This window comes from Aquila chrysaetos, chromosome 24 (assembly GCF_900496995.4).
Source record: "Aquila chrysaetos chrysaetos chromosome 24, bAquChr1.4, whole genome shotgun sequence".
In the NCBI taxonomy this organism is placed as follows: domain Eukaryota; kingdom Metazoa; phylum Chordata; class Aves; order Accipitriformes; family Accipitridae; genus Aquila; species Aquila chrysaetos.
The window spans coordinates 17,400,886-17,423,919 of record NC_044027.1 but is presented as its reverse complement, the minus strand read 5'-3'; the positions used below and the strand labels follow the sequence as shown (position 1 = coordinate 17,423,919).

General features: G+C 41.7%; 1 protein-coding gene across 8 annotated transcripts in view; it reads right to left on the bottom strand.

The window, feature by feature from the left end:
* SEC16A (SEC16 homolog A, endoplasmic reticulum export factor) overlaps nucleotides 1-19,491 on the bottom strand; it is a 31,527-nt gene extending 12,036 nt beyond the window's left edge. For 3 of the 8 annotated variants that reach the window (XM_030001201.2, XM_030001203.2, XM_030001202.2), the window contains exons 1-13: nucleotides 19,327-19,460; nucleotides 11,228-15,112; nucleotides 10,529-10,674; nucleotides 7,460-7,545; nucleotides 6,336-6,471; nucleotides 5,344-5,542; nucleotides 4,029-4,206; nucleotides 3,096-3,238; nucleotides 2,183-2,244; nucleotides 1,807-1,945; nucleotides 1,284-1,526; nucleotides 862-959; nucleotides 59-140 (exon numbers count right to left, since the gene is read on the bottom strand). In XM_030001201.2, the coding sequence (XP_029857061.1) occupies nucleotides 59-140; nucleotides 862-959; nucleotides 1,284-1,526; nucleotides 1,807-1,945; nucleotides 2,183-2,244; nucleotides 3,096-3,238; nucleotides 4,029-4,206; nucleotides 5,344-5,542; nucleotides 6,336-6,471; nucleotides 7,460-7,545; nucleotides 10,529-10,674; nucleotides 11,228-15,037 (5,322 nt within the window). In that variant the 5' untranslated portion in view covers nucleotides 15,038-15,112; nucleotides 19,327-19,460. Of the gene's footprint in view, nucleotides 1-58; nucleotides 141-861; nucleotides 960-1,283; nucleotides 1,527-1,806; nucleotides 1,946-2,182; nucleotides 2,245-3,095; nucleotides 3,239-4,028; nucleotides 4,207-5,343; nucleotides 5,543-6,335; nucleotides 6,472-7,459; nucleotides 7,546-10,245; nucleotides 10,310-10,528; nucleotides 10,675-11,227; nucleotides 15,113-19,326 lie in introns of those variants that run through there. The other 5 variants (XM_030001205.2, XM_041119762.1, XM_030001204.2 and 2 more) reach the window with 5 other exon arrangements.
* Between the last annotated feature and the right edge of the window lie 3,543 nt (nucleotides 19,492-23,034).

The window sequence follows — 23,034 nt, the reverse complement described above, 5'->3', positions numbered from 1 at the left end:
TACGCTACTCACTGCGGTACCTCTTCAGTCTCAACTGCAGCTCACACTTGAATCTTACCGTGGATGCAGCTGGCATCCTTCCAGACATGAGCTGGTAAACAGTCTGCAGAGGGTCATTAATTGGGAGACTGTTGGCGAATCTACAGGGAGTTATACAGAAAAACAAAACACAAACATAAGGTAAGCACAGTTAAAACGTACACGAACACTCAGTGGCAGTTAATCTAGCTTAGTTTAAGAGAAGGAAGTGCTGTTTGAAAATACTACACTGAATAAGCAATTGCCCAGTAGATAATGTTCAAAAGCAAAACATTACTAGTTAATTGGATCTGCCACTCTGACAGAGGTCAGTCCAAGCTAGGAAAAACCTCAGGATTCTCTCCCCCTGCCAGCTGACTAGACTTAGTACATGATTTCACAAGCTCAGGAAGCTGAGAGAAAGTTTTTCTGTCTACAGACAAAGCATGCACGAACACATCTGCTTCTTTCAGGCAAGGAGAATGAAGGGTACAACAGAGTTACTCGGCTTTAACAACGTTGACAGTTGGGGTTTTGCACAGTTTTTTCAAAGCCTGACTAACAGCACCTGTCAAGCAAGCCCATAGACGGCACTGTTCAAATACCCCTTAAATGGAACAAGTGGCATAGAATAATTTCTGAGATTTAAGGTCATGGCCAGAAGGCCCCAGAATAAAAAGTAACAGATGACAACTGAATATACAGGTAAAATTAAAGCATAATTCTTGCATGAGCTACTAAGGATAACTCATGATTTTGAAATCAAGATTTCTGAGGACCAAGTCTCTCCCTCATTAACAGGATAGGCAGTCATATTGTATTAATCAACAAGCAAAACAGTACCTGGTCATAACTCTTGCATGTGTTCTGCTGTCCATTTTGCTGGCAAGTAGCAGAGCATGACCCCATAAACCATGCTTCATGGCAGACTCCAAAGCATCCTAATTAATGCAGAAATTAGTTTCCTGGGAATAGCTTAACATACTACACAGATAAACAATGACTGTTTTACAGTAGTACTTTGTGACTGAATTAAAAAAATGTTTGTTTAGATCAAATGCTAACACACGAATATAATTTTAGTTTATATTATAAACTGTAGGGCATAACATTTTTCCATATCAGTGTAGTGCGGTGCCATGAAATATAGGCACTGGAAGCTGCAAAAATTATTTTAACTGGTGCCTAGAGCTTTAAGATTTGTGAAAAATAAGTAAACAAAATAAGGCACATGCAGTATTTGGAACAACAGCATAAGCATTCACCTTCTTGCGGCCATAAAGCAGCAACTCTCTGAATCTTTCTGTCTCTTTCTCAAGACTGTCAATTGTGGTTATAAGACTATCAGTAAGAAATGAGAGCTGGGCTTCACCAGACTCCTCTTCCACTTGTTCCAAAGCCTCATTAGTGAAATCAATCAAATTTGCCTCATTAGGGGACTTCCCTGGAAGCCACACTGTTTTATGATCTCGGAGCAAAAGTTCAGCCAGGTCTGTTCCCACAACAGTCTATACAAGTAGAGAGAGAGAGAGGAGAGGGGAAAAAAAAAAAAAAAAAAAAAAAAAAAGTCTGTTATTTCAACACTGTCTTAATTTTGTCACTTCAACAACAATGCATTAGTATCAGCACCTCTGAGCACCTGAGAACAAGTGACCAGTTTGCCTGTTCCATCTATCTGTGAATTATTCCAAGATAAGGCACTATACACCTATTACTGTCTTTTACATAAATACCATTTTGTGTATAAATTATTTTAGGATAGATAAAAATTCAAGCAGTGAGACATACCCCATTCTGCCTGCACAACAGTACAATGAAGTCCCAAAGCAGACTTGCAGATTCTTTGTCAATTAAATTTTCATTCTTAAAGCACTGTGTAGCTTTATTTTGTGCAAAATTAATAACATCCACTTTATGGGTGTCATCCCTGAAAAAAGAAGGAAAAAAGAATAAAAAAGTTTTTAATGAGACAAATCTAAACATTCAGATCATTATTGTCATTAGTACGAGGAACAAATTTAAGGCTCATATATTACTTGACCAGGTGAAAAGCCACAAATATTTTAAGTCAGTTTAAATCCTGTAATTTGCAGACAATTAAAAGTTCGATGAAGAAATGAATTCTGAAGGCATTAAAGTTATTCTGAAATCTATAAGAACATACTTAGCAAGAGGACCAGGAAATGCTCTCATCTCTTCTTGCTCTGGAGAATGTTGTAACATAGTCTAAAACACAAATATAAACCATAAGAAATTCTTATAACTATAAATTTTGCTTTTTAATAATAAAAACCCCAGACCTGAACATAACCTGTAATCAAGCTTACTGCTCTTGAACAAAACACATATGGTGACTTGCAACCTGCAAAGGATAATAATGATGAAATCTACTTCACATGGAAGTCATTCTGTAGCAAAATATAAAAATATTCCTCACATCTCCTTAATCATAGAACAGAAACACAGATTCATTTAGGTTGGAAAAGACCTTTAAGATCATTGAGTCCAACCGTAAACCTAATATTGCCAAGTCCAATAATTGTCCTGATGCTGTTCTAGTACTTGTGTACAATTCTACTCCCTTCTAGTGATATTTTACCAATGAACTCTACCCTGTTCTTCCAGCCTGTCCTTCCCTATATTTTACATGACTTGAGTATTGCATTTTTTTGTAGCAGCTCAAGAAGAATGAAAATATACCCATGATATTTAATCCCCAAATAACATGCAGTCCTTAGCCCTGCAGAGAATGTACGAGGACAATGTTGTCTCTATGAACAGCAATACATTAGAAACAAACCAACACAACTCCAGCCCTTCTAGGATGTAAGGATTTTCTTTACCTGAACAAAATTATAGGGAGCTGGATGATCCCATCATGACCACATCATCTCTCAGAGGAAAAGAATTTTTTAAGTTACTGTTTTACTTATGACTACAGACCAAACAGATAAATATAAAGATACATGCGTTAACATAGAAAAAAAAGTCAGGAAGCTATAGATCCAAGTTCCCTACTCCCCTTCCAAAAGAAAGGCCTATATTCCACCACCTTCCTTTCTTCTTTTAAACTTTACCTCCATACTGTGTATTTCAACCAGAGCTGGCTGTCCTTCTGAAGGCAGGTTTGGCAGCACTTTTATTAAGAAGCCCCCAGGACCAAACCTAGCGCAGATATGAGGCACTGAAAATTTCTCAGGTGTTGAGGGCCTTAAAGGTGCTGAAATGGGAAAAAGAGATAAAATAAGAACAAGTAACCTGCCTTGCAAGTAAGTAAACTTGCTGATGTATTTATCCAATTCAGTAATCCTGCAGTACTAGTGGAAAAAAACCTGCCATTCAATTTGGCCATACTTTACAAGCAACAATTAATCAGTTCCATTATAGTCCCAAAGATCTTCTGAAGATTTGCAACAACAAGAACAAAAATAGACTATAGAGCTTTAAAATCCACTTATTTTTTCAATGCAGGGGCGTTGATTGTTTGTATCAGACACATTTCTGTGAACTCTGTACAAATATGTAATGCATCTTCAAAGAGCTAAGATATATTTCAACATACTCTGGAAAAGCTCTTCCAGAGAAACAGTATTTTGTTCCACAACAAAAGGGTAAGAAAAAACTATGAAAAAAATCTGAAGTTTAAGTTAAACTTCAATTATTCCCCATGAAGCACAAGCAGTGTAGTTAAAAATCTATTTAAAAAGACATTTACAAATGGAAGTATGCAGTATTTAATACCAAACACTGCCTAGCTACTACTGTTCTGTGATATACTCAGGTTTCAGCAAGCAAGTTATCCTTACACTGAAAAGGAAACAAAACTTTGTTCATGTGTACATACACTGTAAAACAGCATTTTTTTTTCTTGTTAACAGGCTCAATGAGTACACAAAAGGCATCTTATACACTACAAATACTAACAGAAGTGCAAACTACTACTGGCAAACAACCTCGCAAGCACAGCGCCTTCCCTCCTCCTTCCCCAATGGTGCCAATGGTGCCAATACCTTGTTCTACAGCTGACCATCCAGTTTCAGTCGGGTAGCCATAATCTGTAAAAGGCTGTTGTCCATCAAAGTTAGCAGCATATCCGCCATATGGATAATCTGTGTGGAGCGACACTGCCTGTGCAGTAGTTTCATACGTATTAGCCGTTAGATCATGATTACTTCTATACAGCTGGCTCTAAATAGATTATATTAGTAATTGTTAGCAGAGAGCGTGAAGTTACACAAAGCAAGCAATACTGCAAGCATGACTCAAGACAGTAAGCATTCCCCCCCCAGCTTCAATTCTTTAGCCAGGCTTAATATACCACTGCAGCAATAGGCTACAGAAGATATACTAATTATCTTAGTGTTCTCCCTCAGTGTTTTTACTACCATTTGATCTGTTCACATCCAAGTATGTTCAGCTCTCTCATGACAGAATGTCTATGTGCTTGTGTGAAGAATAACATTATAGAATGAGTTACAGGTTCAAGTGTTGCTGTATCAGCAACTATGGATCAGAATCAGTGTTAACCTCTGCTGTAACACTTTTGACAGAAAATCTCAACTGATTAAATCTGATGAATGCCTAAATGACTTCAGGTGCCTAAGGGTTAATGCCTAACTATTTGATCTCCAATATTGATCTCCAGTATTGATCTCCAATACTACTTCCAATATTACTAAACAAATTGGAGTTCAGACTGGAAAACCACCTAAACTTCCAAGAAACATGATGAACTAACACAGGAGACTACTGCTAAAATAACACATTCCACTAGCAAAGACTGTACCTCAAAAATTACCCAAATATTCTCTGTGGTTTTCAGGTATTTGTACTTATGGCATAAATAGATGAGTAATCAGTTAGATTCGGTTTTTGCTTTTAAGGTCAAAATAGCATCATACAAATATGGAGTTAGTCTTTTAACAGATCCCAAGTTCAGTAATAGCATTCATGCTTGTGATGAGAAAAATGATGTAACACTGAAAGCCAGACACATTATCAACTACAGCCAAACACAGTAAGGGCAAAGTTCTCACAAACAGCAAATGGATTCAGTAGAGGAAATTTTCCATTTCTGTGTGTGTGGCAACTTGCACAGCTGAGTGCTGATTTTGGTTAAAGTTCTCTTGACAACTGTGATAAATATTAAGTTCAAAACTATATTATAAAACAGCCTTAACTTAAAAGAATAGAAGTTTTCAAAATACATATTCCCCAAGGTAAACTCAGAAATATTTCCACATTTCTAATGTTTCACCCACCCCTAACATAGAGAAAGACCCAACTCAGCTGAAAGAATACTTGGCGTGACCATTTGAAACTCACTTGCTGAGAGCGAGAGCTGAAACTACTCTGGTGACTGTGAACACTGCGGGAGCTTCGGAGACTGTGACCAGAATGCTCACTATGGACACTGCGTCTATCAAATTCATCACCATAAGGATCTCTATGGGGTTCAGATTCATCATCAAAACTTCCAGTAAAACGAGGATCGTATCTCCAGTTATCTTCATATCGGTCATGTCTGAAGAACAAAGAAACATGCAAAGCAAAAATGAACATAGCCACCTATATACCTGAGGGAAGTGACTTCACTGCATACCTGTCAAGAAGAAAACTGTACCTAGCTTCAGAAGGACTTTTAGATTATTTCCTAGATTGAGGTTTTTATTACATTAAACAAACTGACCTTTCTTCAAGAGGTTCAACCAAAATATTCAAGAGCAAGACCAACATCATACTTAGAGTCTGTTCTAGGAAAACCCATGGAATATTCACCCGATCTGGAAACAAGTCCTACTGCCTTAAATCCTTTTGTTAAGAGTAACGTGACAGCTCAACTGTTTTTCCTCAATGACCTATGTTAAAGCTACAGAAAGGACTAGCAACATCTATCTGTGAAATGTGTGCAATACTGCATTTTAATAGCCTGTTACAGGATGCATCTGCATTCCTAGAGAATATTGAGAGGATTTTACTTACAAAGCTGCACAATACCCTGAAAGTCTGATGCCTGATACAACTATCACAACAGTTCATAAATTTTGAAGGCTTTGGGGCAGATCTTCAGCAAATAAAGTAGTATTTCTGTTAGTGCACAAGCAAAGCCTCAGCCTTTGCCTTAACACTTACTGCCATAACTTAATTTTCTGGTGACATATTGACTATGGGGAACTCAGCCCTGAAAAAACCAATACCAGATTCTCCGCCTTCACGCAGACATGCACCCTAGATCATTCATCAACAGCAGCACTTAGGCCCTGCACTGCCCTAGATCTGGAAAGAGCATTGAGGGAACATGGATCAAATGGACAAACCTGTTGCCATATGGATACGCGTCTCTCTTCTGGTAAGGGTTGTGTTCAGCATCATACCAATACCTCTGATCATAACTTCTAGGATCTCTGTATCTGGCGTCATATGCTGATGAGTAACGCTCCCAGCGACTTGGATCTTTGGAAAAATAAAAAGAAATCGTTTAGGTATTGGAAGCCGCTGCCTATAAACTTTTTTCTACTTCTTTTGCTTTAATTACATGCTGATTTGGTCCTGAAACATATAGCAAAACCAAAATAATGTACTTAAAGCTACATAAATATGTCCACTCATTTTTAGTTAAAAAAAAAAAACCAAACAAAAAAACCCCCAAAAAACCCCAACCAAACAGAAACAACTAAAAAATCTACTTCACACCTTTCAGAGAAACAAGGTTATTATAGTTAGCTAGATACTCTTGAAGGGACAGCATTTAGCATTGGACAGATAGATCTTTTCTAACAACTTTAAAACTCAATCATAACATGATAACAACCCAATAAATATTAACAGAATCTTTGTGATCAGTCTTCAGAGCATCATGCTCCACGTCTCAGGGTGTGGAGAGATGTTGCTTGAAATCCTCCCAGACATTATACAAGCAACTATTTTCAGATTACCAACGCCACTACGTCTCTGTGAGCATTCAGATAATTATGGACAAAACCAAATTCTAGTCATGAGTCAATTTCTGTTTACAACCACCTAAAATTTACTTTAGAAGTCTGCCTGCAGATTACACACCAGGGATACACCCCAGTGAAAGACAGGCTTGCAACGCATTGAAGAAAACTATTCTGTAGACTTTCAATGGTGTGCTTGCACAATGGAAAGGCAAACTGAAGGCTGGTATTGAGGAAAAAACTTAATTTATTTTCTATCTACTACTTCTACTGAATAAAAAAAAATATAGGAAGGATGGCATGGTATTAAGAACTGAAGTATGCCCAAAGATCAATTTTCAGCAAGTATAACTTTATTCTTGCTGGTTGTGGAAAGGATATCAATTTTATTAATATGGAAAAATATAGTAATTCTCTGATCTTAAAGTTCCTCTTCCCCATAAATTTTTGTTTAAACCTGCAATTTTCTATAGAAAAATTCAGAGTTCATTTAGACACCTTACCTCCATAATCATATGAGTTTGGGTAATAGCCTGGATAATAATCACTCCATCCACTTTTTGTATAATAATCTTCAGTATAACCTTGCCTGAAAGAAAGTGCACAGGTATAAAAAGTTATTCTTCCTTCAATCTCTTCTAAAGTCAGCAAGAGATATGAAGAACTGTATGCCACAACTGATTAGGTAGAGTTTCATATTTAAAATAATGCATTTATAGGAAATCAAGGAATCATAAAATTAAGACTTTACAAACCAATATATCACTAAATTGTTGCGTGCCATAAAAAGTTTAATTACTTAGAATTAATAACAAAACCTACTGCTATAATTAACATCCTTTGAACTGTCTCAACAGAGAAGTCAGTAACTTAACAAGTATATATGAAATAATTGCTCCCTCAACTTTAACACTGTTTTGTTATACATCTTGTGGTGACAAAGAGAGGACTACAGTCTGGAGAAGAGGTCATAAAAATGGGTCAGGACATGAACTAGCACTCTCATAGGTAATTCTGAACAGAGGGTTTCAGCCTCCGGGGCTGCCATTGTGGCATCTGTCACAAGTGTTAAATACAGTTACATACACAAAAAAACCAAAACGAAAACACACTACACCTTTCTTCAGGTACTCAGCCAAAGAACTCAATATTGTATCATCACCTTGTTTGACTTGGAGCTGATGCCAATCTGTGGCTGGCAAGCACAGAGAATACTAACATTGTAGGGCTAGTACTACCGTAATCCCAGTGCTTTATTTTCATTCTGCACTCAGTCTGTTTCTCAATCTCAGCTTTTCAGTAGATGCAGCAATGTTTTGAGTGTTAGCACATCCTTACATTTAATACTCCAGTGAATAAATGAGATAGCATTGAGATACAATTGTAACACAGCACATCACTACACAACTAATTCCAGGCATCTTCTAGGTTATTACCCTTCTCAATAGGCTTGGATGGACAGTAGCATGTAGGAAAGGCTTGTTTTTCATTTGAGCAAATAGAGAGGACTGTATAGAAGAAAATACTCATTTACAGAGCCCATGTTAGAATACTGATTGTTCAAACGAACAGAACAAGCACAAGAACCTGACTAAAACCAACACATCAAAGTAAGAGTCAGTGCAAATACAAAAGATAATTATAGTACTTCTGATGGAAAAAGAAAGATGTGGCCATTACTTGAAAAATCATGAGCCTTTATTATATGCAATTTTTAGGACACCATCCCACAATTTCTGAAAAAAGCTAGAAGATGAATGTAAAATGAAAAAATGTAGCATATATATATGTGTATACGTGTATGTTTATATCTACACATGTGTATATACCTGTGTGTATATACTCACAAACACACATATGTATACATACATACACACACAGGAGGTAAAGATATTTAATGCCAATGTGGAATGATGGGAACTTTCATGCTCCTCTACAACTGATCATACAACTGATAGGGCAAACTCCAAAGTGGCCAAGCAAGTCAAGTGATGCTCCTCCCTGGAACGCGTGGGAAGTTTGCTAACACAGCACCTACCTCTGCAGAGGAGGAGATTTGATCTTATCAGATCAGGTTTATCCACCCAACCAATCTTCTGTCTCCTTCTGAAAGAGACTCCCCAAACAGAGTTTACAAAGCTGCATCACCAATACTGGCACATTAAGGGCAAGTTTCAGACATGCTATCACACTGACTTTGCCACTCTTAGGCTCTGCTGCCCTGCAGTACCACACCACAGTCCACATCCAACTGCAACATCATGTCACACATCAACACTGACAGAGCTACTTGCTACAGGCTTTGATCTGCCCAATGTCACCTATAGAAATTTCAACCTTTTGTAAAAATGGTACATAAGAAGAGTACACACCAGGAAGCGCTACTAGAGGTTATTATCTCATTACAAGATCTCACAGTGTGCTTAGATTCACTTAAGATGATAAAAGTTATCACATGCAGCTACAGCCATTGTTTTGTACTCTCAAGGCCAATATACACCTCCTATAATATTCTGGAGGTGGTAAGCAAAATGTTATGGTTTTAATTCGAAGACTGCTCCACGAGTGAACTACCAACAACAACAGACAAATACTACAAAGGGTTTTATCACTTCCAGACAGATAACTGGGGTTCTCTCTTGGAAACCTGCAAACCCACCCACCAGATAATGCAACGGTAACATTTTGTCATTAGTTTGAAGTTCATACAAATCACTTATGCAATAATCATCAAAAAGCAGTAATCCCTGGGAGGTAATTTGCTGCTTCTTGCTTGAGAAATACTGGAGATTTAATTTCTGCTTTTTATTTAATATTTGCAAGTAGCATCTGAACACATTGTTTCCCTCTCAAATTTTTTATTTCATATAATCAGACAGACCGAGGCTTTTAAGTTTTCCTAATTCATGTGCTACCTGCATCAAAACCTGTAGTGAAGTCAGTGGGTGAAACATGCCCACATAGCACATTTGCTACATGGACCACAGTTTAGGAGTTTTGTGAGACCACACAGTTGAAGTAATTATCAGACAAATTAACCTGACACAGCACCAGGATGTTTTCACTTCATTCACCATCTCTCTCTTCTAAACATCTGAAATACCACGTATCGGTAAGCCTCACGTACTGTTATGCTTGCAAGGCAAATCCCAGACCAATGTGCAAAAGTACCATTTATTAATAGAACTAGGGGCCACTGCTTAAGTGCTAGCCAGAGACCAAACTAGTATTGATTAACAAACCCATGGCCTACACTGCTCTTTCACAGCCCACATGAAAAAGAACTAACCTCAGCACCGAGTCCATCACAGTGAGTTCCTGTCTAGCAGAAATGCCAACAACCACTCAGAGAACTGAATGAAAGGAGTAATACAGCTTTAGCAACAGAAAAGACTGTGGAATCATATCCTTTTCAGACATGGCATTTGATACCACCTGTTCCTATGGCAGCACACAATGAGTTTTTGAACTTACTCACTGCAGCTTATGCTATAAAACTTCAACAGACATCATTACACTCACTCACTGCTTCAGGATATACCAGATCTTTACTCAATTTAGGAATTGCATACCTAGAAGAAGGCCTGTCAGAGCAGTGACTAGCTCTGGAACTAGGACGTTCAGGCTCAGAATACCGATAGCTCCCAGGCTCCATATAAGCAGTGCTGGTGCTATCATAGTGTCTGTACCGTGGGTCATACTGTCCGTAGCTATCCTCCTAGAAAAGAGATTGACACGTAAGGCAAGAGGCTTCCCACCTCCAAGAATAAAACTTTAAAAACAAACACACACCACCACTGTGATACCTGAATAGATGCAGATCAACAGACTACATTATAGGTTTCGATATCTGTTGTGGCAAGTTATATTCAAGTCTATCAGTATCCTAAACTTTAGAAAAAAACATTACATCTGGACCAAAGGCAGTTCAACCACTACACTGGCCACACTGGTAAACTGTCAATAATTCAGGCAGCAGATGGGAACCAAATTTGAAACTAAGACAGTTATAATTGCCAACTTTGTCCAAAGAATCAAATAAACTGCTATCAGCTGACATCTGTGCCAGCTGGAATTGGTATTAGCAACTACTTTAAGTTTTTATAATCTTTGTAATGTAGGTTTTGTTACTGCTATCTGGGTTTTCCCTACAATTAAATACTTAACATTAATGCTATACTGTATGTTGATCATGACACAACTGTTTAAACTTGTAATTCAAAATTACTAAAACATACTAAGAGGGGAGGAAGGGAAAAATAAAAATTTACCATGTAATAAAGATGAGCTGCTGTTCTGGGGTCTGCGGGAGGATAAGGTGGAGGATATGGAGGCTGATAAGCATCGTAAGGATGTCTATAGTAGTAGTAAGGGTTCTGGGGCGGACCAAAGGCATCCTGAGGAGTCTGAGGCAGGGATGGACGCTGCAGGTCTTGTTGCACATTTGGCATGACTGACTGACTGGTGGTGGTAGAAGCGGCTGTGGAAGTTGGAGCACCCAATGGCTGTCCAGGCGCTGGTTGCTTCTCAGGACTCGTCTGATCATACCTTGTTGTCAGCTGCACTGAACTTGCCTCTTGGGGACCCACAGGTTGAGGATGGTTACTCAGCACCTGGTTCTCACGCGGCTGTGATGCCTGCATGGCTTTAGTCCCTGCGGCAATCTGGTAGTTTGAAGGAACTGAGGACTGCCCAGATGATGCTGGTTGCTGCATTTGAGCTGCCTGCATTTGTGGTTGAGATGGCAATGCTCCCTGTACAGCTCTGTCTGATACAGCCTGATGCTGTACATCTTTTGTCACCTGTTGATAGAAATGTTGTTTGTCATGCATCTCAGCACCCACCTGACCAGCACTACCAGCTGACTGTTGAGTATATACTGGACCACCAGTAAGTGACTGATTGTGCACCTGTACAGAACTACTTGCGCTGCTTTTCTCCAAAGTCCGTGATACTGTGAAGTCGAGCACTCCAGCAGCTTCTTCTTTGCTATTTGAATGATTTGCAGAATGATTAGCCTGTACTACAGAATTAACAGGGGCGACTAGTGCACTTGCACTTCCACTGGGGAGATGTGTCCCAGGAGAAATGGATGAGTTAGACCCTGGCTTGCTAGCAAATTCAGGAACAAAACCTTCCGTATTAACATTCTTTTGCCCTTCTGGAGCCAAATTAAGTGGAGTTTTCATAAGCAAGTTTGCAGGCTGATTAGAAGCAGTATCAGAGGAATTAACAGGGCTTTGTAACAAATTATGTTTTAACAGATTAGTATTTGGAAGTGCATTAACTAATAGAGGTCCAACTTGCATCACAGGTAATGGCACATTTTCCCCAGAAATGATCCCACCAGCATGTGAAGTTTGGGGACCCATTGCAGGCTTGTCCCCAACCCCAGAGTCCTTCATTGGCTGATTGTTTTCATTGCTGCTTAGCTGATTAGATAGAGAAATAGAAAAATTAATTGGCTGAGCCAAGTTATAGCTTTGATTAGGCTGAGCAATCAGGATAGGCTGATTTTGCAAAGACTCTGTAGGTGGAGAAGACAACAAACTTGCATAACCAGAACTTGCCTGAGACTGAAGTGCTTCCTCTTCTCCCATTTTGGGAGGATTCTCAAGATTTTCAGAAGATATATTTCCATCTTGGGAAAGCTGCACAGCAATAGTCCCTGGTTTACTTGGCGGCTGATTAGACAGGCCTTCTTCTGGTGGCTGAATGACTTCTACAGTTTGTTTGGCAGGTACATATACTGCAGGAGCAGCAGGAGCTAGAAGAACATTTCCCCCAAAATTAGGTAACTCGTTATGAGCCCACAAAGTTGTTGCTGGGCTATCACACTTCTTAACTGCTCCCTGAGCTCTTGTTGAGGACCTTCTCTCAGATACTGATTGTATGTTTTCCATAACAGATCCAGAGTGCAACATATTTCCAGCTTCACCAGTGACTGCAAGAGGCAGTGGGTGTACCTGACGCATGAAAATAGTTTCCAGGTTATCTGGTGGCTGTTCAAGATTGCCTGGAGATGCAGCCGGCACAGCTGTATTCTTCTTGATATTCTTTTGGTTTGACTGGTTCTCTCTTAATTCAACCACCATCTTTGCTTGGTCAATCTCTGCAGGTTTTATACCAACTCCATGGGACCTCACAGGTTCAAAAGAACTATTTGCACTTGTCTGAAATACTCCTGTAGGCTTAGGAGGACTTGGAGTTGGAGGCTGGGATAGATTACCATGGTAGTTCTTGCCCAGGTTTAGCTCACTTGAATCACCTCCCAAAGGAGAGGAGTCAATCTGTTTAAAGAAGCTAGCAGAAGATTCTTCTTCAGGCTTCCCACTTTCTTGCTGAATAAATGTACCGACTTGCTCTTGAAGTCTAGCTGAGCTAGAAGCGCTCCTATGGCTAATGTTGCTATAGTTTGAAGATACGCTATCTGGTCGGACAGGATGAGGTAATGAATCAGGTGCCTCCAAATTTGGTCCTCCCTCAGCATGGCTCACAACAGCATTCTTTGGAAGCATCTGACCTGTAAAGGATCCGTATCTGTACAGATCAGGACCAGCAGCAGGGGATGAAGCACTGATGTTCTGTGGTTCACTTGGCAGCACTTCTTGATTCTGAATGCACTCCAGGTTCTCAACATTTTCATACTGTGACCCACCATTCCCAGACACATCACCTATACATGCCTTGTCATCGCTAACAAACATAGAGTGCTTAGCAGCCTGTGTCTCCTGCTGACTTACAATTTTAGGAAAGTACTGGACATCCATTCCTTTTTGTACCATCTCATTGGCTGAACCTGTACCAACCTGCGCCTGAGAGAGAACATTAGTTGCAATCCGCTGAGGATGCATTGGGTGGTGATACAAGGATGCCGAATTTGCCTGACAAGCATCAAACTCCACTTTCTCAACTATGTAATTTTTTTCAGATGAAAGTATTTCTTCATTTTCTGCCTCATCCCCTTTGAAAAACATGGAGAGAGTGCCTGAATCTCGATCTGTGGGAATAGGTCTATTTGATGTTTCAGACATATCTGGAGACTGGGTTTTGGGGTTATTTTCCTGAGCTGTGGGAATGACAAAACTGGAGTCTTGCAATGGTGGCTGGGGGTAAAACTGTTCCTGGTATGGTTGACTTAACCAAGCGTTAGTCATTTCTGTGTTCTGCCTAAACACATTTCCAGGCTGGATGCTGTTCATGTGATGACTGCTATTTGCAGAGCCATTTTTCCCATTCTTTTCAGAACCAACAGATAAAGGCGCTTGTATGGTATTTTGTGGAATACCTTGGTGTACAGGACCCTGCTGTAAATTTGTCTGTGGAGGAGGATGAGAAGTGCTAACAGAAGACTGAGAAATGTTATGAACATCAGTCTGAGAAGACGGCTCAGGATAGGGCACAAAATTTTGCACTGGAGACTGCAGGTTACCTTGACCAGGCCTCCACTGAGACACAGGCTGCTGAGGAGGTGGAGGGAAGAGTGCTGTTGCATTGGGTCCTGAAGGAACATCATTTGGATCTCTACTAACATCTTGTCTACCTCCAGGTTTGTTTGATGCAGACACCATTCCAGGATACACACTGAAAGAATTTTCAACTGCTGCTCCTGCATTATAATGCATTGGTACCGCAGGCCCACGGAGTCCAAGATCCGCATTTGGATGCACTTCTGTAGTACTATTTATAACGTATCCTGGGGACGGTGAAGGAATCGGAACATTAGAAAACGTACTGGTATTTATTCCTGTTTGAGATACAGGAGCTGATAAAGACGTATGCGGTCCATGAGGATTGTCCCCTGCACGTGATGGTGAAGTATGCATAATGGGTGGCTGCGGAAACACCGCTGGGGAAGAACTTTGCATAACCAATGCATTGCCCTTGGATGGATTATCTGAAGGGGAACCCTGTGGAGTTTGTCTGCCAAATGCAAAAGGGTCTGTCACAGGCTGCACTGGGGCAGCTGTTGCATTTGCTCGTTTACTGAGCGAGCTGTTTCTCCAGTACATGTTCCGAGCAATGCCTGCAGGAGGTGGAGCTGCCGCTCCTGCTGGAACAGTCTGTGGAGGCTGCTGCATGATGGCCTTCTATCAGGGTCAGATGCTAGATGACAAACTAGTGGTGGATGCTGTAGACAGAGTCCTTCTTCTGCCCTGTTAAGGCAAAACAGATGACAAGTCAGTTTCCTTCCTCACAATACATGCAGCACTTTAGCAATTTTTATTTTAGAAACAAAATTACTCAAAGAACTTGAAGTGGAAAATCTCTCTCTCCTCTCCAGAATGCATAAGAAATTTACACATAACATTACATGTCTAAATCCAAGTCCAGTATTAACAAAGTTTAATGTTGTAGGGTAACAATGCACATTATTTAACAACCATATTAACAAATAGCTCCAAGTAAGAGTAATTCAACCCAGTTCAGTCCTGTACAAATGTTGAAGTCTCAGACTGTTAAAGCACCGATGGTATCATATGGTAACATTTCCCCCAATTTGTTTTAAGCAGAAGTATGCATCACAGACAAGACACAGCAGCAGTCAGCCTACAATAGAGCCAGCAAGCACTATGGCAAGCTCAATTTAATTATAAAGAGTTGAGAAATTATTATCTAACTCTAATTCTATTAGACTTGATCTTCAGCTCTGTTGCACTGTTGCTCAATATGAACGGACCTTTTTAAGATGAGAAGAAAGCATCTCAGGAAAGAATTCCTCAGATGTTATTCCCCTCAACAGAACACTGTCCATTTTTTGTTTTAATAAAGAAAACATTGTGTAGGACAGTAGTGTTCTTTATTTTGAGAAAGGCAACTGGGTTTTCATCACAAATATTCTCTCTTCTAGATGAATGCTGCGTAATAGTAAAACTGCATTTAAGAATATAGAAGACAACCAACTCCCCCCACCTATTAATTAATCAATGTTCTTGCTTTAACACTAGTGGGACTTTGGCACAGTATCCGTTATAGCTGTGTTTCAGGGTGGAAAGGACAGGCACAGAAGTATTCCAACTCTGCCAGCAAGAACTCCAAACAATATCAGTTAGGAATTTGGTACACAGGAAGTTCAGTAAATTAATCAGGAACATGTATTTTTCAAATTTTATCACCCCTTAATAATCTGGGGAGGAGGGAAGCTGACAAAACTAGAGTCCTTCTTCAGTACTTGTCCAGTTCAGCTCAGCGAAGTTTTAGCAACACATGATAGTCTTGTTTTCTAATAGTATACAACAAATATGGTTTATATCATGTAGAGTGAAGTACCCATGGCAACTGTTTCATACCACATGCACTTCTGTTTATAGAAGACAGATAAAAGCTGTGCAATTTTTAGGGTTTTTTTTGTTGTTTTGTTTGTTTGCTTGTTTTTTAAGATTCAGCATCTTGTCAGTAAGAGTAAAAAAATGGGAAGCCAGAAAAGTCAGATGTTTGTAATCAAGCCAAAATTTTAATAGCTATAGAGAGGTTCAAATGCAAAACACTTCTGGTTTCTGGTTAACAAAAATACATACTGAGTGAACACTGCGTAACTACATGTATTTCATAAAGATTTATAACTAAAAAATTCCAATAAAAAGCATACTGACCGGTACCACAGCATGATCTATACAGACTGTATCGGACATCAGTACAACTTACCCTAGGGAAAAATCTCTTCTGCTCATCACTGCAGAATCGAACAGTTCTATATGTAATTCTGGTCCCTCTTTCAGAGGGCCTGAAGTACCAGTCAACAGTGTCTCTCAATTTCTTCCCCATATCCATATGTTTCATAGCTGTATCTTAAGTCTTTGTAAATTTGTTGTTAAAATTTGTGTTTTGTTAAAATGGGAAAGAAGGCCAGAAACTGACTTCAACAGAAAAGCATTAAATAGAAAACTTCATTAGTTTCATGCATTACTTGCATTTATCTTCAACATTCTTTTTGAAACACAGCTGCCTGTTGAATTCCTATCAAGGAATACTTACAAAAAGGTTCTAGTCTTTGCAATCTTTTCTCCTGTTACGATACCAAGGTGAAGGTCTTCCAGCTGGCCATGCTTACAGCCAACCACATTACCAGGAAACCCTGCCTAAACACCCACCTCAGTTTCCACATGCTTAAGAAACCCCAGGCTGTTCTGGACATCCCCATGTATTTTTCATCATGTTCTTTACTGTATTAACCTAACTGCAAAAACTCCTCCCTCCCCTCCAAATAAACTAGTGTTTTTATGCAACACACCACAAAGTGGGGAGGAAACAAAGCTAATTAAAACATCTGCCAAGACAGTTACCTCCTGGAAAGCACTAACTTCACTGAACAAAATGTTGATATCTACTTAACAGTTCTGCTCTTAATAGAAAAGCTGTTTCTGAAATACAGTTGAGCACAAAAGCCAGCTGTTTTTACAACTTAAATACCTACTTCCAAATTTCTAATGTGGACTTCACTCATTACAGTGTCTTATCAGATGTACACAGAGAAAAAAATCCTAATACTTTACCACATTTTTGTAACAACCAGTACCAGTAATTAGCTAATTAAAATAAGTGTAGAGTTCTACTTTAAAGCGCTGGCTTGACATTCCTATAACAAGATCTCTAATGTTGCATTACAGAAGTTCAATACAAGGGTATCGGATTCCTTACAGAAGGAAAGTTAATATTAACAGACTGCACACAGTAGTAAAAGTATGCAAGATTTGAAGAATTAAGTCCAAATAAAATGAACATGACCATATCAGGTAATTTAAACAGAAGATATCAACCCAGCGATACTGATCCTCCCTGCCCCCATCCCAGTATTAAAGAAATGCTGATTTTAAGAAATGTATAGATGAGAAATAACTATGTAAGTTAAAAGCAATCCATCTCTGCTTTGTCAGTTTGGAAATTCTTAACTTTTAGCAGGTTTATTTATAGATAATGCAGAGCAGCCTGCTAAACATTAGTCACCAGAAGTAACAATTGCAGGTGGTGGTTCCAGACGTGCCAAGAAAATGTTACCAATGAGGAAAAAAAAAGATTAAAACTACCCTCTAGACAATGCCATCAATAAAGTTCACCTGACAAGCTCTATAGCCATGATTAGTTTTAAACTCCCCTGTGAAAATTTATCTGCATGAAGGAATAATTTATTGGGGGGGGGGGGGGAATTAATTTAATCCTATCTCCAAGGGACATAAGCTAAATAAATTACTCTTAAACAAGTATAAGTATGCCCACAAAGCAGGTTACACAGTACTAATGTTAATTCTCATGTGTGCCTATACATATATACACACATAAGTGTCTGCACACACATATGCACGTACCAAACAACAATTAACAAGCAGATTCACATACACAGATTCCTAATGACAAAAACAAAGTGAATAAAAACCCCCGCTGCAATCCCAAAGACAGAACAGCTGAAAAATTAGATTTGTATCTTTAAAATCAGTATCTGGGACACTAGTTTTTCAGATTTTTTTTTTGTACACAGACAGCTGCACATCTGCACGCGTATGGATGACACTCAGACTGAATGCATTCTACATCTTTAGTACTGCTGATAGCTTCCTACCCGCTTTCTCATAAATGGCAACCATAGTTACAGATGTTATTCAGTGAAAAGAGCTCTTTGGGAATCAAAAGCACAGAGCTCAATGTGATTCATAGAGAGCAGCAGCATAAAACCATCACATTTGTCTCGTAAGGGAGACTTGACTACCAGTCCATCACACCAGCAGGTCCCAGCGCTTTCAAGCAACTGTGCTACTGAGTCAGCACCAGTTGCTACTCCAATAAAGCAGAGACCTATGACACTTGACAAGTCGAAAAAACAACCCTGAGTTGCGAGAAGTATTGTGTCTTGTCAAAGGAAATACATGATAATGAACATCAGGCAGTACTTTTGACCGCAAGATCTCTTTTTCTCTTCCCCACCCCATGAAATATTATTTGGAACGCCCGCAGCGTGTGCGCCTGTCCCACCATGGCACTCGAGGCGACCCAGAACCACCCCAATCCTGCAGGAAAGACACCTGGGCAGCACAGCCCCGTTGATTTCGCCCGTGTTTCACCCCTTCGCCCCTCCTTCCACCACCACAACCTGCCCCAACCGGGACCAGCGGCCGAGACCCAGGGCTGCCAACGACCCTGCCGCCGCCCTGAGGCCCACCCGCGCCGAGGCACGGCGGCACCGGGCAGCTCCAGCCGCATAGAAGGGGCAGCGACCGCCGCCAGCCCCGGGGCCCACACCTCAGGCCCTGCCGCTCCTCACGCAACCCGCCCGGGATCCCCAGCCCTCCACCTGCCCCCGGCCCGGCACCCACCCCCCTCCAGCCTTCCCTCAGCCGCCCCTCGCTCTGCGGCAGCGCCCGGACCCACCCCGCCGTACCTGGCAGCCCCCCGCCGACCGAGGACCCCTCAGCAGCGGGCGCCGCCCCCCCGCACGGCCGCAGCACCGGCCCCCTCCGCCGCCATCTTGGACCATCCGGCTCAGAGTTCCGCCGCCGCCGACGTGTCACGCCGCGTCGCGCGATGACGCCACGGCGCGTGCGGAGCCCGGCGCCGAGCAGCGCTTGTTTATGTTTCTCTCCCGCCGGTTCCCCACGCCCCGGCTCTTCCGCCTTCCTTTAAAGGGAAAAGGGGGAAGGCAGAAGTGTCGGAGGGTTTAAAAAAAAAAAAAAAAAAAAAAAGCCCCAAAACCTAAGGGCGGAAGCGGCCTCGACAGCGCCCCGGCCTGGCGCAGGCGCCGTGCGGCTGCGGACTCGGGCGTCGCCGGTTCGAGTCCCGGCTGGGGCGGCTGCGGGCGGCGGCCGGTATTTGAGTTTCCCCGGGTCCGCTCGGCGAGGCCTGGGCTGCGGGCGTGCCGAGGGGGGGGGAACCCTTCTCCCTGCCAAGCCCTTGTCCGCAACGGGCCTCGCTCGCACCGGTCGGGGTATGGCGGAGTGCGGCCCTGTGTGTGTGTGTGGGGTGGGGGGGTCCCGGTCTCCTCAGGCAGGCGCCGGGCACAGCGGGGTAAAGCCCGGCCGAGCGTCCACCGGGATTTCCGAGCCCTCGGGTTTCCCGGGGCGGGTTGTAGTGGCGAAGGTGACCGCCAGGGCGGGACAAAGGACCGCCGGGCCCGCGGCGGGCCTGCGCGGCGGGCGGCAGCGGGAGGCCGGTCTGTCAGGGCGGGAGGTGAAGGCGGAGGGGCCGGGGGGAGCAGGGCGGTTCAGGAGAGACTGCCCCGGGTGGCTGAAGCTGCGAAAGAGGGAAAAACTGGGGGGGGGTTGGGTTCGTTTTTTTGGTTTGTTTTTGTTTTTTTTGTTTTTTTTTTGAGGAAGGCCGGCGTACGGGTGTCCAAAAGCTGCGGGGTAGCAGATGCCTCCGTTCAGCCCTGCTGCACACAGCTATCGCCGGGACTCATTAACTTAAAGGCTTATAAAAGCACTTCTCCAGAGAAACACATGTTTGCGTGGGTTTTCGGTTTGGTGGTTTTTTTTTTTTAGACAAGATCGTAGCATGGTATCAAACAGTTACGTGCAAGTCTAAAGCTTTTACTCCGCTCTGCTCTGTGTCCTAGCTCTGGGTTGAGGGTCTGTTTCACACAAACGCGAAGGTTTTAAGGCGGGAGTCCCAGTTCAAACGGGAGAAGGATGTGTCATTTACAGGCGGTGGCCGCTGTGCCGATATTGTCACACTCTGCACCCAACAACAGGCCTTGGAGGGGAAAATACAAACGACCTAAACAAACATCTTAATCAAGGGTCATTATCAGCACAAGAGCTGTTTCTGCACGCTTGATCATTAAAGCAGGGTAATATCCTCAAAGCCCAGTCCAAGCAGGGGAAGCAGTACTTTGATGCTGGTGTGGGAACCAGAGGCAGCACTGTGATTTTTAAAGTGCCTTTCATCTCCCTCTTTTGTAGGAACATTCTTATAAACCAGCTTGTCAAATACAATTTCCCTACGAAGGCATGAATTGCAGATAAAGCCCTGGTCCTCCCTTGATACTTCCCCCAACAGGTGTAATCTGAGGAAACATGATTTTAATTGGCCTGATTAGCTTTCTAAAAATACATATGTATTCTGTAAATACCATCAACAGCTTACATCTGTATCTATAGCTATATATTTACATTACATATCTAACCCTCCTCTTATACACCTATACACATACATACAGCATGCAAACACTAATGATGGGATCTCACCTTTGCTTTCTCCTGGTAAGTATGTGATAATAAAGAATTGTCACATTAAGACATTCAATCCCTTTTTACCCTGAAGCTTTCTGACTGATTTGCTGTACTCAGAAAATGGAGCCAGTTCTGGACTTGAGACTGACCCATTACAAATAAAAAGGCTTGCTGGTGGGCAAGAGGACAGTGTGTGTTCTTTTTTTCCTGCTTCATCAGCCTACGTGGGGTCCAACCCAAATGATACTGACCTTTTCCCATTAAATTCTGATAATTTATTCAGCCTTCAGGTTGCAGGCAACCATAAACACAGCCCTGCCCCAGGAGCTCGCTATTAAAAGGATCATTCTCTAAGTTTAGAAACAGGGAAAATGGCTAAAGGAGAGTTCTCTTATGAGTATAGGTATCCTGTACCAGGTTAGCCAACTCGGACAAGCTGAGCTTTATTTATTTACTAATTTAGTTGCTGTGATTATTCAAACTACCTCAGCCACGTTAACCCGTGTGTAATTTGAGAGAGGCTACACCTTAGATGAATTTGGCTCCTTTTGTACATTCTTAAGGGGGTGATTTGAGCTGCAGTAACAATTCAGCAATCAGGGTTTAAGCAGCTGTTAGCAACTTTCTGAGCACACACCAATAGCCTGGAGGTAAAAGCAATACAGAGTAGCAATTTCTAAATGTCCCATCTAATTGAGCAGGAATAATGAAAACAAAGAATAAAAAAACCCCAAGCCCTCCAGCATGTAAACAAATAGTTCAGATGCACCGATTCCTCATAGCATCAACGTATTTGCCATCGGAATAGCTCGGTGCTAATCTTGTCTTATGCAAACACTTCTGAACCCTTCCCTTGGCATGAGATATAATTTCAGTGCTTCTCAGTCTTTTTCACCTGAAATGCTAAAACAACTGCGCTTGCCATGACCCATTCATTCCTCAGCATCTTCTGTTAACTCGAGAGCTTGAAATTCAGCTCCCACCATCTTTACCAACATGAGGTAAAGACGAGCTTGTGGTTGGACAGCATGGGTTGGTTGGAGGGGATTGGGGGAAGGCAAATCCTTCTGGATAGAGGGTTGGTGGGAAAGCCCTAAGTGTGGAGGGAGTGTTTGAAACTGGGCCTTTTCTCTCATTTCTCATTTAACTTTGCCTCAATCCCAGCTGGGGATCTGTGACCCCACTATCATCTCATATACCCACTTAGGAAAGCAGGAACAAGGGACTGGCAGGAGTTTGTGGGTCACCAGACGCCTTCATAAGTGTAAGAGTCATTGGGAGCTAAATGCTTGAAAACTAAACTGTGTATCCGTACTCCTCTACTGCTTAGAAAACCTTTTCTGACTTCTAGTTTGAATTACCTTGTGGCCAATTTATTAGTATCAATTCATGTGCCAATGCAGACCTTTTTGTTTTGCCTCTTTCCCTGGTATTTAGCCCTCTTTCCTCATTCTGTCCCTCTGACCCACCCTCATGGAAAATTACATGCTTTGAAGCTCCTCTCTTCTTAAATGAGCCACATATGTTTAGTTGTCTCTTGCAATGCACTTTGTTTTGCACATCCTCATAATCCCTTTTTTTTTTTTTTTAATCCATTCCAGGCCAAATTCCCACCTTGACCATGAGTGATGAGAGTGTTGCACACTTAGACCAGGTAGGAGAGAGTCTTACTAACACCTCACGTTGGCGTGAGCATCTCCCAGTCTCACAGGCAGCACGGAGGCCTGGGCATGAGCACTTGGATGCGTACGTGTGGGAGAAGCCTGGAAAGATGGGCTGCGTGGGAACATGGCTGGATGTTCCCAGACGCGATTCATGGACAGCACATGTGCGAATCGCGGTGAAGGCAGACACAGTTCATCTAGCATATCCCAGATGGGATGCAGCGAGACACAGCTAGAGGGAAGAGCACGTCTCAGGAA